The 14,951-nt window shown below is 40.1% G+C and overlaps 1 protein-coding gene across 1 annotated transcript in view; it reads right to left on the bottom strand.

Annotated features, from left to right (window-relative positions):
• ANTXR1 (ANTXR cell adhesion molecule 1) overlaps positions 1-14,951 on the bottom strand; it is a 274,861-nt gene that overhangs the window by 180,213 nt on the left and 79,697 nt on the right. Inside the window, exon 10 of the mRNA XM_003413659.4 lies at positions 6,872-6,970. Coding sequence (XP_003413707.2) covers positions 6,872-6,970 — 99 coding nt within the window. The remainder of the gene's footprint in view (positions 1-6,871; positions 6,971-14,951) is intronic.

Genomic DNA, 14,951 nt, shown 5'->3' with positions numbered 1-14,951 from the left:
CTGAACTAAATGAATTAGAGAACAGAAAAACAATTGAAAGAATTAACAAAGCCAAAAGCTGGTTCTTTGAAAAAATTAACAAAATTGATAAACCATTGGCTAGACTGACTAAAGAAAAACAGGAAAGGAAACAAATAACCCGAATAAGAAACGAGAAGGACCACATCACAACAGAACCAAATGAAATCAAAAGAATCATATCAGATTACTACATAAAATTGTACTCTAACAAATTTGAAAACCTAGAAGAAATGGATAAATTCTTGGAACAACACTACTTACCTAAACTAACACATACAGAAGTAGAACAACTAAATAGACCCATAACAAAAAAAGAGATTGAAATGGTAATCAAAAAACTCCCAACAAAAAAAGTCCTGGCCCAGATGGCTTCACTGCAGAGTTCTACCAAACCTTCAGAGAAGACTTAACACCATTACTATTGAAGGTATTTCAAAGTATAGAAAAAGACGGAATACTACCCAACTCATTCTATGAAGCCACCATCTCCCTGATACCAAAACCAGGTAAAGACATTACAAAAAAAGAAAATTTTAGACCTATATCCCTCATGAACATAGATGCAAAAATCCTTAATAAAATTCTAGCCAATAGAATCCAACAACACATCAAAAAAATAATTCACCCTGATCAAGTGGGATTTATACCAGGTATGCAAGGCTGGTTTAATATCAGAAAAACCATTAATGTAATCCATCACATAAATAAAACAAAAGACAAAAACCACATGATCTTATCAATTGATGCAGAAAAGGCATTTGACAAAGTCCAACACCCATTTATGATAAAAACTCTCACCAAAATAGGAATTGAAGGAAAATTCCTCAACATAATAAAGGGCATATATGCAAAGCCAACGGCCAATATCACTCTAAATGGAGAGAACCTGAAAGCATTTCCCTTGAGAACGGGAACCAGACAAGGATGCCCTTTATCACCGCTCTTATTCAACATCGTACTTGAAGTCCTAGCCAGGGCAATTAGGCTAGACAAAGAAATAAAGGGTATTCAGATTGGTAAGGAGGAAGTAAAGCTATCACTATTTGCAGATGACATGATCGTATACATGGAAAACCCTAAGAAATCCTCCAGAAAACTACTGAAACTAATAGAAGAGTTTGGAAGAGTCTCAGGATATAAAATAAACATACAAAAATCACTTGGATTCCTCTACATCAACAAAAAGAACACCGAAGAGGAAATAACCAAATCAATACCATTCACAGTAGCCCCCAAGAAGATAAAATACTTAGGAATAAATCTTACCAAGGAAGTAAAAGACCTATACAAAGAAAACTATAAAACTCTGCTACAAGAAATTCAAAAGGACACGCTTAAATGGAAAAACATACCCTGCTCATGGATAGGAAGACTCAACATAGTAAAAATGTCTGTTCTACCAAAAGCCATTTATACATACAACGCACTTCCAATCCAAATACCAATGTCATACTTTAAGGGAATAGAGAAACAAATCACTAACTTCATATGGAAAGGAAAGAATCCCCGGATAAGCAAAACATTACTGAAAAAGAAGAAGAAAGTGGGAGGCCTCACCCTACCTGATTTCAGAACCTATTATATAGCTACAGTAGTCAAAACAGCCTGGTACTGGTACAACAACAGGCACATAGACCAATGGAACAGAATTGAGAATCCAGATATAAATCCATCCACGTATGAGCAGCTGATATTTGACAAAGGACCAGTGTCAGTCAATTGGGGAAATAATAGTCTTTTTAACAAATGGTGCTGGCATACCTGGATATCCATTTGCAAAAGAATGAAACAGGACCCATACCTCACACCATGCACAAAAACTAACTCCAAGTGGATCAAAGACCTAAACATAAAGACTAAAACGATAAAAATCTTGGAAGAAAAAATAGGATCTACCCTAGGAGCCCTAATACAGGGCATAAACAGAATACAAAACATTACCAAAAATGATGAAGAGAAACCCGATAACTGGGAGCTCCTAAAAATCAAACACCTATGCTCATCTAAAGACTTCACCAAAAGAGTAAAAAGACCACCTACAGACTGGGAAAGAATATTCAGCTATGACATCTCAGACCAGCGCCTGATCTCTAAAATCTACATGATTCTATCAAAACTCAACCACAAAAAGACAAACAACCCAATCAAGAAGTGGGCAAAGGATATGAACACACATTTCACTAAAGAAGATATTCAGGCAGCCAACAGATACATGAGAAAATGCTCTCGATCATTAGTCATTAGAGAAATGCAAATTAAAACTACGATGAGATTCCATCTGACACCAACTAGACTGGCATTAATTCAAAAATCACAAAATAATAAATGTTGGAGAGGCTGCGGAGAGACTGGAACTCTCATACACTGCTGGTGGGATTGTAAAATGGTACAACCACTGTGGAAATCCATCTGGCGTTATCTTAAACAGTTAGAAATAGAACTACCATACAAACCAGAAATTCCACTCCTCGGAATATACCCTAAAAATACAAGACCCTTCACACAAACAGATATATGCACACCCATGTTTATTGCAGCTCTGTTTACAATAGCAAAAAGCTGGAAGCAACCAAGATGTCCATCAACGGACGAATGGGTAAATAAATTGTGGTATATTCACACAATGGAATACTACGCATCGATAAAGAACAGTGACGAATCTCTGAAACATTTCATAACATGGAGGAATCTGGAAGGCATTATGCTGAGCGAAATGAGTCAGTTGCAAAAGGACAAATATTGTATAAGACCACTATTATAAGATCTTGAGGAATAGAAAAAACGGAAAAGAACACATACTTTTGTGGTTACAAAGGGGGGAGGGAGGGAGGGAGGGAGGGAGAGGGCTTTTTATTGATCAATCTGTAGATGGGAACTGCTTTGGGTGAAGGGAAAGACAACACTCAAAACAAGGAAGGTCAGCCTAATTGGACAGGATTAAAAGTAAAGAGGTTTCCGAGATAAAATGAAAGCTTCAAAGGATAGCGAAGCAGGGGCTGGGGTCTGGGGAACTTGGTTTGAGAGGACTTCTAAATCAATGGGCAAAACAATTCTATTATGAAAACACTCTGCATCCCACTTTGAATTGTGGCACCTGGGGTCCTAAATGCCAACAAGCAGCCATCTAAAATACATTAATTGGTCTCAACCCACCGGGAGCAAAGGCAAAGGAAGAACACCAAGGTCACACGACAACTAAGAACCCAAGAGACAGAAAGGGCCACTTGAACCAGAGACCTACAATATCCTGAGACCAGAAGAACAAGTTGGTGCCCGGCCACAATCGATGTCTGCCCTGTCAGGGAGCACAAGAGACAACTCCTGAGGGAGCAGGAGACCAATGGGATACAGACCCCAAATTCTCATTAAAAGACCACACCTAATGGTATGATTGCGACTAGAGGAATCCCAGAGACAATGCTCCCCAGAACTTCTGATGGCACAGGACAGGAACCAACCCCGAAGACAAATCATCAGGCATGAAAAGGACTGGTCAGTGGGGGGGAGAGAGATACTGATGAAGAGCGAGCTAATTAAATCAGGTGGACACGGGAGAGTGTGTTGGCAACTCTTGACTGGAGGGGGGATGGGAAGATAGAGAGAGATGGAAGAAGGTAAAATTGGCACGAAACGAGAGACTGTAAGGGCTGACTCAATAGGGGGAGAGCAAGTGGGAGAAGGGAGTAAGATGTATGTAAACCTACATGTGACAGACTGATTGGAATGGTAAATGTTCACTTGAAGCTTAATAAAAATTAAAAAAAAAAAAAAAAAAAAAAAAAAAACTTGGGATCTGGTAGTGGGAAAGGGAAATGGAAAAAGGAAAGGAATCTAAATTATAGGGAAGAATCAAAAGAGACTATTGCAGCCAAAAGGTTGCTAAAAATATTAACAGCATGCTACATTTTAAAATTTATTTATCTTTTCTATCTTTCATAGTTTATTGCTCATATTATTTGCTGAATGGAAATGAATACATAGGTGAATTAATAAATAAAGCCATGTGCTTTATCCAAACTCTAATATTTCCCCTTTGCTTAGAATGTTTTTTCATGGCTATATGACTTGACAGTGGGAGTAGGTTTTATGTTTGAATTCAGGAGTGTTGCTAGCCATGTATAAAGTGATTTATTCACTGGCTTTCTCTTCTCCAAACTGTCAGCACTGTGGTGGATCCACAATTAGGTTTGTGATTTAAGCCAAATATCCATCCATCCCAACAACCTCTATTTCTTTCTGAATCTAAGTGAGGTGGGAAGATTCTACACATGTGTTTGCAAGTATGTATTAGGAAAGAAAGAGAGAAGGCAGAAAAAGGACAGGCTGGTTTCCCAAGAAATAAAATTTCATGGAAAAGCTGGAAAATGCGCTTTCCAAACGCCACTCTACAACTCCATAGTAATCTGCATTTCATTTCACCTTGACACAGCATCACTGTGTAACCTTTTAGCAAAGGAATATAGGGCAGGTTCTCCCCTTACCACCCTACTTCCATTTGTCTTCGGCGGGGGCTGTTCTAAAAGCTCGGCTTACCTGGGAAGTCTTCTTTGGAAGAATATTGATATCTTTGAGTTAAACCCTAAGCAGTTTTTGATCTTAAATTTGGGATTTCAGGTTAAGACAGAAAGTGAAGGCAAACTTCAGTGAGATCACCAGGGAAAGGGAAACAGAAGACGGATTGTACAGGGGGCACGAGTCCCATTTTCACAACGTAATTAAAAAAAAACAGTTGCCGTAGAGTTGGAATCAACTTATGGTGACCTCATGTGTATCAGAGTAGAACTGTGCTCCACAGGGTTTTCAGTGGCTGATTTTTAGGAAGCAGATCTCCAGGCTTTTCTTCTGAAGCACCTCTGGGTGGACTTGAACCTCCAGCCTTTTGGTCAGCGCTGACTGCGTTAACCATTGGCACCCCCCAGGGACTCCACATTATGACTACCATGGGGGCAGTTTAAAATAAAAATATCCAAAAAAAAAAAAAAAAAAAAAAACCCAGGTACTTTTTGTATATGTGAGAGCATTTCCAAACATTAAGAAAACTAACTGAATGCTTCAAATGTTTGGAATTATTCCAAGGTCAGGAATTCCAGATGTTTGTGAGGAAGCCACTGCTTGTGTCTGTTTAAATATTCCAGTGAATTCGAATATGTCAAGGAGGAAAAAGAGGCATACTTCTCAATTCTTCTTCAGCAGAAACAGGACAATATCTACTTCATAAGGCTATTAGGAGGACCAGACTAGATGGCACACGTAAAGAGCCTGGTGGGGTGAGTGTTAATCAATAAACATGAGCTTCGCCCCTGCCCTCCTGGCTCTTTCTACCTCTTAGGGCTGTCATGTCAAAAAGACGTGAAGAGTTTAGAAAGTACATGGAAAATGCAGGATTTATTACTGTATGATTACTGTTGTGATAAGCAAACCCTGAATCAATAATTGTCTGTGCGAAGTATGCCAGATGTAAGCAATAGCCAGAGTCGCTGGCGTCTATCTTCCCATTGTCAGTCTGCCCATCTCTCCTGGACAGCTTCAAGAATCACACATTTCTTCAAATTAAGAACTTGCCTACTATGAATGTCTTCTGAGAGTGCCAATGTTATGATCATTCGTTTTTCGCATGAAATGCATTTAGCTTTACTTCCATATTCCTGTATTTCACTAAGGTATTCACCATGATGAGAGCTTCTTGGCTACTCCAAGTGAGAATCGTCCAGATTCAAAAAAAAAAAAAAAAAAAATCTACACAGAATCTACACATGCAAGCCTAATAGCTTGGCTGTTGGTTTAAGTTTAGACCATCTATTTTTCACTCTTACCCTTCAGAGTCCCCAGTACTTGGATAAAAACCACCAAGCTTCATACGCTTTAATCAGCCAGCTCTAACATTGTCACTGGAGAAAGACTTAGTACAGATGTTAGTGGCCTAGGAAACAAGGTCCCTGCTGCCTCCTGAGGCTAGCGTGGGGCCGCCGCTATGGCTGTGTAGGTTGTGGAGGGATTCAGGGCTTGCTATGGATTGTATTGAGTTCCCCCAATATATGTGTTAAAATCCTAACCTCTGTATCTATAAACATGACCCTGTTTAGAAATAGAGGTTTTCTTTTGTTATGTTAATGAGGCCACACCAGAGAAGAAAAGGGTCCTAAATCTAATCACTTCTGAGCTACCTAAAGCCCAGAATAGACACAGAGACACACACAGGGGAAAGACAGACATCCTCTGATGACACAGGCAGATGAATCTAGAAGCCCAGGAACTCCAAGGATTGCTGGCTACTAGAAGCTAAAACGGAGCCTCGTTGGTGCCGTGGTTAAACATGGCTGCTAACCGAGAGGTCGGCAGTTCAAATCCAGCAGCCGCTCCTTGGAAATCCTATGGGGTAGTTCTACTCTGTCCTATAGTATTGCTATGAGTCAGAATCGGCTTGAAGGCCATGGATTTGGTTTTTTTTTTTTTTTTTTAGAAGCTAAAATAGACAAAGAAGGACCTCCTCCTAGAGCCATACCCTGAATTCGGACTTTTAGCCTCCTAAACAGTGAGAAAGTAAATTTCTGTCCATTAAAGGCACCCACTTGTGGTATCTCTATTACAGCAGGTCTAGGAAACTAAGACAGGGCTCATGTCCAGCCTCGTTCTGCTCACCAAGCCGGGCACCCATGGGGCTGTGTCTGTCTGAAGGGGTGCTTTTTCCAGTTAGAACAAAGACACCCTCGGGGCTAGCTGTGCCCTTGTGGGGGGTCTTACCAGCAGGGGAGGCCCTTTTCTGTACACTCTTATGTGGGTGGCCTTGCTAGAACAGAGGGCTGGGAGCACCCTTCCCTGAAGCACAAACCCCAACCTTGGCAAGACTTACTGAGTGTGACTGAGTCGTTGATCCTGAAGCTGCAGAGGACCCTGTCGACGTTGCGGGCATGTCGAAAGCCATTTCCTCTCACGACTACTTGAAATGACTCTGAAACGAAGAGCATAATGGCAAAACACGTTATCTGACTGCAGGCTGTTAACCTTAAGTTGCCCATCTGCCTTGATTTAGGGCCTTTGCTGTTTCATCAGGCTTCAAATATTCAAAAATTAATTTAGGTTGGAAACCAAAAGCAATCATATGGGTGACTTTTACCACTTACCAACTCATCCCCAATCGGTATTCACGAGGAAGGCATATTACTTCTTAGTCTGAGTTCCTACCTTATTGTTCTTGCCGCTTCTCCTACCTGGAATGCCTTCCTCCTTCCTCTCTGTCCGTTCAGATCTTACCCATCTTTCAAGTCCAGGCACTTTTACAACTGTAATCTCTGCAGCCAGAGGGGGCCAGAGGGATGGGGCTCTCCACCGCCCCTTCAATCAACTCAACTCCTCTTTTATGTCTCCTACATATTGGACTCCCCTGAAAGGAATTCTTCAGAGCTCGAAGTATGTGAGATTCTTTGGAAACCACTGCCCTGTGTTGGACAACGTAGCACGTAATTATGTACTGGCTTGGACGGTCCTTCCTTTTTTTCTTACCCAGCCAGAAAAAAAGCTCCTTTAAGTGAGGGTTTGTTTCATACTGTTGTGGAACTCCTATCAATGCTGGGTGTACAGGAGCACAACGAACTTTAGCGAACAAATCGGGGTCTTGCTTAACGGTGGTCAGTTGTCAAGCATCACCTGTTTGAACTAACGTTGGTCCCTCAGTGTAGCAGTCATTTCTCACTGAATAGAAGAGACAGTGAATCTCACAGGTCTCCAGCCCTGCATATTAATTTCATATTGGCATAATGCATGTTGAATTAATATATACAAATATATAATTAATAATTAATTAATTATCTGGATAATTAATATATACAAATTAAATTCTTCAAAAGTAAAAACAACTATCCTCTTTAATAGCCCTGCCAAGGAAAAAAAGCCAAGTAATTAATTAGCTACATATTGAGGAATATTTGCTTAAGCTTCATGGTGACGAATAGCCAATGCCTCATTTTCTTTTATTTTTGTCAGCCTACAAAAACTGGGGGTTGGGATAATGCCGTGTAACATATAAAAAGACAAACAGACTAAAAGTCAGAGGAAAAAAATGCACTGTTAGTGAAAGTGGATTTTAAACTGTAAATTGCTATCCAAATGGAGATTTTTGTTGAGGGAAGGATGAGCTTAGAGGACTAGCATGTGGGATTCTTCCAAAGTTTAATATGTTTCAGGAGTGTATGTCACCTTCGTTCCCAGGAAACCCATTTAGGGGCCATGTTTGCTGAGATAATAATAACTGATGTCATTGTACTCTCATGGTACGCCAGGCCCTGTGCTAAGTGTTGTATGTGCAGGCCATTTAAGCCTCCCTAAGCCATGACGCTAAGCCATTTGTGCACTATCACCCTGCTGGTGTCTGTCGGGAGTCAGAACAGACATTTAGGCCTGCCAGGCATCAAATGCCGGGCCTGTCACCATTATGTTCTTAACTCGGGAGCTAAAATGGATACTCACTGTCTTGTGACACATGACTAATTTAGAGGTTGGTGGTGTGATTTCTCAAGAAATTTTATTTCTTGTTTTCACGTTAAGCAGGTTTGCCCATTTTACGAAAGAGCGGAGCTGGTCTAGATGGGAGCAAGAAAACTGAAAGCTAAGTAAAAGAGCCCAGAGGCACTCCATGCGCTACAAGGAGTAAATTTAGAACAGCATGCCAAGGGACCCGAACAATAAGGAAATTGAGATTCTGCCATTTTAAATGACTTGCCCAAGGTGATACAATTAGTAAGTGGCAAAAGTAGCACTCTTATCCAAGTGTTCAAGTGCCTTAGCTTAGATCTATATTGATTAATGTTACGGGCATATGCAGTCTTCCAGGACCATAAGTCCCATGAATATTAAGGATTTATATATGCATGAAGTCCCTGGGTAGTGCAATGGTTAAAGCACTTAACTACCAACTGAAAGGTTGGTGGTTCAAACCCACCCAATCTCGGAAGAAAGGCCTGGAGATCTGCTTTCCAAAGGTCATAACTGTGAAAACCCTATGGAGCTCAGTTCTGCTCTGCACACATGGGGTCACCATGGGTAGGTATCAACTCGATGGCAACTGGTACTGGTTAGATATGCATGCTGATGTACACACATGATTGCCAAGTTTAGGGGGACGGACTTCATATTCTTCTTTGGCTATCTGTCTGGCATGTGACTGATCGCTGAATCAGTTCAACTAGCATTGCATTAAGTGTCAAGCACTGTGGAGGAATTTAATTGCATCTCATTTACTCAAGTAAGTATTTAGAAACCTACTTCTGTTTCAGACATAAAGAAATCTACCGGCCGAAGTTTTTGCTGATTCAAAGTTTCCTGTCTGATTTCTGTGACTCCTTCTCGTTTCCTCATATATCAGTGGAGGGAGGGAAGACTCTGAGAATGCAGGCTGCATGCCAAGCTCTCTTCTCTAACACCATGTTCTAGCATTACCAGTTCAGCTGCTGAGTCCTCTATAAAGAGCCTGCCCACATTTCTGGTTGGTCCAACCTCAGGCTTTTAGGAAGCAAGACAGCAGGATTCCATAATGTGGCAATGGTGGAAACCAAACAACGCAATCCTCCAGGCCAAGGAAGAAGATGGAGAAAAAGATGCTGTGGGAAGCACTCCAGACCAGAGGCAAGGGCTCCCATTCTGCCTGATACCATCTCTGCGTTAGCGCAAACATGTGGTTTCCAGGAAAGCCCAAACATCTGAGCCGGCAGCCTGACTGGAATGTCAGCTCATCACACATACAAGTTATGTAACAAAGCCCTGTCCGATGAATCTGCCAGTAAGTGAGAACCAGGATACACTAGAACCAGGCCATATTGATTTAGCTCCATTTATTCACAAAGCCCTGAACCTACCTTTCAAAATATGTACACCTCACATGTTTGTTGGGTTACAGCTCTATAAGAAGTGTCTAGGGAGAGTAAGGCTTTAAGAAGAAAAGATTTAATTTTCCACCTGAACATGGCATTTGATTTCATCTTTTAAGATACATATTCCTTATGACTATTTTGTTACTTTTGTTTTCAATTATAATTTCATCTTTCTGAGGGTGGTGGTGTTAGGTGCCATGTAGTCCCTTCTAACTGATGGTAGGAGCCATCACTTCTACTTCTTCTGGATGCTTGGCTGTGCCTAACCCAGGGCTGAGTCAGTCTCATCATAAGCTCAATGAATGAATAAATAAATGACATGTGTTGATATAGAAGGGGCATAAAGGAGAAGTGCAGGTGATCATTTACACAGGTATCAGCCATGTGTAATCCTGTTTATTTTCTGAGGCTCGACAGGTCAGTGAATGAAAAGATAAACAACTCTAGTCATTAGGGATTTTCGTTTTCTTTATGTTGAGGTGTAATCCATAGTGATCCAAGCCGTGGTATTTTCAATCACCTCATATGCATTTGAAAGCTGGACAATGAAAAAGGAAGACTGAAGAAGAATTGACATGTTTGAATAATGATATTGGTGAAGAATATTGAATGGACTGCTGTCTTGGAGGATGTACAGCCAGAATGCTCCTTAGAAGCAAGGATAACAAGACGTCATCTCGCTTACTTTGGATGCATCATCAGGAGGGACCAATCCCTGTAGAAGGACATCATGCTTGGTAAAATAGAAGGTCAGCAAAAGAGATGTAGACCTTCAATAAGATGGACTGATGCAGTGGCTAGAACAATGGGCTCGAACTTAGCAACGATTGTGAGGATGGCGCAGGACTGGGCAACATTTCATTCTGTTAAACATAAGGTAGCTATGGCAACTAACAACAACAACAGTCACTAGGGAAATGCAGACCAAAACCACAATGAGGTACCACTTCACACCCACTAGGATGGTTATAACAACAACAACAACAACAAAAAGGATAATTACAAGTGTTGCAGGATGTGGGGGAACTGGAACCCTCATACACTGCTGATGAGAAATAAAATGGTGCAGCCACTTTGAAAAATAGTTGAGCAATTACCCAAAAAGTTAAACACAGAGTTACCAATGACCTAGAAATTCGACTCCTAGGTATATACCCCAGAGAACCGAAAATGCATGTCTACCCAAAAACTTCTACATGAGTGTTCATAGCAGCGTTATTCATAATAGTCAAAGAGTGGAAACAACCCAAATGTCCATCAACAGATAAATAAGCAAAATGTGGTACATCCATACAATGCAATATTATTCAGCCATAAAAAGGAATGAAGTATTGATACGTGCTACAACCTGGGTGAACCTTGAAAACATTATGCTAAGTGAGAGAAGTCAGACACAAAAGGCCATATATTGTATGTCCAGAACAGGCAAATCCATAAAGATGGAAAGTAGATTAGTGGTTGCTAGGGGTTGAGGGCAGGGGACAGGGATTGGAGAGTCACTCCTCAGTGGGTATAGGATTTATTTTTGGGGTGATGAAAATGCTCTGGAAATGGTGTTTGCAGTCGCACAACTTTGTGAATACATTAGAAACCACTCAAAAGGGTGAATTTTACGGTATGTGAATCATCTCAATTAAAAAAATAAGGTTGGTAAGCAGTTTGATAAACTTGTTCTGCTCTGTTCCTTCCTTTCCTTTCCTTTTTTTTTTTTTTAATGTAGAACAAATAAATTCAGATGACCTCAATAAAGATCATCGATCATTTACTGTACCTGAAAATGGGACATTTGTATATTCTCTACTTGTACTGGTCACTGAAGGCTTTTGTGCAAAATTATTGTTGTGATGTTGTATCTTGTGAGTGAATTTGAATTTACTATTCCGTGAGATGCTTAATGTAGCATGTAACACCTAAAATGTAGAGACCGATGTATAGTAAGTGCTTTCTGTGCCTAAATTATTCCCGAAAATTTAAATTTTGTAGCTATTTATTTATTATAGTTCTGTTTTGGTTGCTAGTTGCCATCAGGTCAACATCAATTCATGGCATAACGGAACGAAATATTGCCTAGTCTGGCGCCACCTTCACGATCGTTGGTGTGTCTGGCTATTGTGTCAATCTATCACGTTGACGGTTTCCCTTGCTTTCTCTGACCCTCTACTTTACCAAACCTGACGTCCTTTTCTAGCCAATGATCTTTCCTGATGATGCTGTGTCCAAAGTAAGCAAACCAAAGTCTCTCCATGCTACCTTCTAAGGAGCATGCTGGTTGTATTTCTTCTAGCTGACTTGTTCGTTCTTCTGGCAGTCCACAGTAAATTCAATATTCTTCACCAACACCATAATTCAAATGCATCAATTCTTCTTTTGTCTTCCTTTTTCATTTTCCAGCTCTTGCATGCATATGAGGTGATTGAAAAGACCACAGCTTGGGTCAGGCACACCTTAGTCATCAAAGTGACATCTTCACTTTTTAAAAAACTTTCAGATTTTTTGCAGTAGCTTTACCCAATGCAACATGTCCCTTGATTTCTAGACTGCTGCTTCCATGGAGGTTGTTTGTTAATCCAAGTAGAATGAATCGTCGACTTCAATTTCTTTTCCATTTATCATGATTTTTGTCAGTTCAGTTGTGACAGTTGTGAGGATTTTCTTTTTTTTTTTTTTTATGTTTAGGTGTAATCCATGCTGAAGGTTGTAGTCTTTGGCCTTCGTCAGTAAGTGCTTCAAGTCTTCACTTTTGGCAAGCAAGGTTGTGTCACCTGCATATCACAGGTTGTTAATGAGTCTTCCTGCAATCCTGATACTGTGTTCTCCTTCATATAGTCCACCTTCTCAGATTATTTGCTCAGCATACAGACTGAATAAATAAGGTGAAAGATACAACCCTGTCGCACACCTTTTTCCATTTCGAACCATGTGGTATCCTCTTGTTCTGTTTGAACAACTGCCTCCTCATTCATATACAGGCTCCTCAAGAGCACAGTTAAGTGTTCTGGAGTTTCCATTCTTTGTAATGCTTTCCATAATTTGTTATGATTATTATTGAGGTGTAACCAGCATATAATAACTTGCACATAAAGTGTACAATTTGATAAGTTTTGACCTGTGTATACAGTTTCAAGACAATACCACAAGAAGATAGCAAACACATCCATCACACCCAAAAATTTCCTTGAGCCTCTTTATAATCTCTCCCTCCTGCTCCCCTCCAGCTCCACCCTGACTCCCAGGCAAACAATGATCTGGTCTCTGTCACTACGGATTACTTGGCATTTTATAGAATTTTATGTAAATAGAATCACGTAGTATGCAATTCTTTTGGGGGTGGGGGGGTCTGGCTTCCTTTACTAAGCATTCTTATTTTGAGATTGAACCATAATTATGTTGAGATTTACCCAAAGCTTATTCACTTTTATTGCTGAATATTATTCCATTGTATACCTAGACCACAATTCATTTATCCATTCACCTGTTGATGAGTGTGAGTCGCTTACAGTTTTTGGCTATGTAAATAGACCTGTTATGAATATTATGCAAGTCTTTTTATGGACATACGTTTCCTTTTCTTTTAGGTAAATAACTAGGGGTTGAATGCCTCGGTGATTTGGTAGGCGTTACGTTCAACCTTTTAACAAACTGCCAAACCTGTTTTTCAAAGCGGTTGTGCCATTTTACATTCTCACCAAGTGTGTGAAAGTCCCTTCTTCCTCCAAATTGAAATATTTTTGAAAGAAGAGAAATGCCAGACAGAGAATGAAATAGTCCGTTCAGAAGAGGTGACTAATGGTCAACAACGAGAGCTTCGAAAAACAATGAAAAGTGAAAGAAAGGAAACTACTATTCGGTGTTGCTTGAAGGTTGCTGTGTTAAGCATCTAATTTCCAAACGGTAAACATGAAGCCTAAAACTGCCTTCTTTTTGTGCTAACTCACCCAGTTTTATCACAATGGGAAATTCAACACAGCAGGAATAATACAACTGCTTCTGAAACGACAATGCAAAGAGCTAATTATAGCTTCCTTCCATTTCTGGAGCACCACACCTTCAAATGTAGAGCAGTTGGCAGGTTGCACACTTGATTCCTATTGCTTCCTTCCTGGAATGTTTAGATAGTACACTGTGAACTATTCAAGTTGGAGGCCAAGTAAGACCAGAGGAAAGTGGTGCTCAGGCAAAGAGATGCATTTCTTAGAGAGCAGCTAAACTAGGCAAGGCCAATATAACATTGCGTCAATTATCTTAATAACACAGAGGCTAATCCGCAAATACATATAATTAGGAACTTTTTGTCGTTGTTGTTTTTCCAAAGAAAAATTTTTAATAGTCAGAGCCTAATGGTTACAAGAATTGAATAAAAATAGAATTTCAATTCCTATACATTTTTTTCTTGCACAGAAGTATGACAGTGATTAATAAAGGCTTTCTAGCATAAAATCATTTTAGAATAAAATCCTGGGAGGAAAGTAAAATGTAAACGTGATTTCAAGGAGGAAAAGGAAAGATGTAAAATTTTCTGACTCAGAGAGAAGAGTTTGTTCACGCTTTTTTTTTTTTTTAATGTTGCACGCTCTTTCTTTTTACTTTATTGTGTTTTAGGTGAAAGTTCACAGTGCAAATTCGTTTTCATTCAAAAATTGATACACAAATTGTCTTGTGACACTGGTTGTAATCCCTGCAATGTGTCAGCACTCTCCCCCTTCTCAGTTGGGTTCTCCGTGTCCATTTGTCCAGTTTTCCTGTCCTTTCCTGCCTTCTGGTCTCTGCTTTTGGGCAGGTGTTGCCCATTTGGTCTCATCTACTTGACTGAACTATAACCGTGTTATTGTTTGCTTTGTACGCTTGCCTAATCTGTGACTGGAAACCCTGGTGGCGTAGTGGTTAAGTGCTACAGCTGCTAACCAAAAAGTCGGCAGCTAGAATCTACCAGGGAAAACTCTATGGGGCAGTTCTACTCTGTCCTGTAGGGTTGCTACGAGTCAGAATCGACTTCATGGCAGTGGGTTTTGTGGTTTTGGTTTAGTCTGTGACTGAAATCAGGAATGTTTTTAAAGGGCCTATATCAGA

This window comes from Loxodonta africana, chromosome 15 (assembly GCF_030014295.1).
Source record: "Loxodonta africana isolate mLoxAfr1 chromosome 15, mLoxAfr1.hap2, whole genome shotgun sequence".
NCBI lineage: Eukaryota > Metazoa > Chordata > Mammalia > Proboscidea > Elephantidae > Loxodonta > Loxodonta africana.
This window is presented reverse-complemented; position numbering and strand designations above follow the sequence as displayed.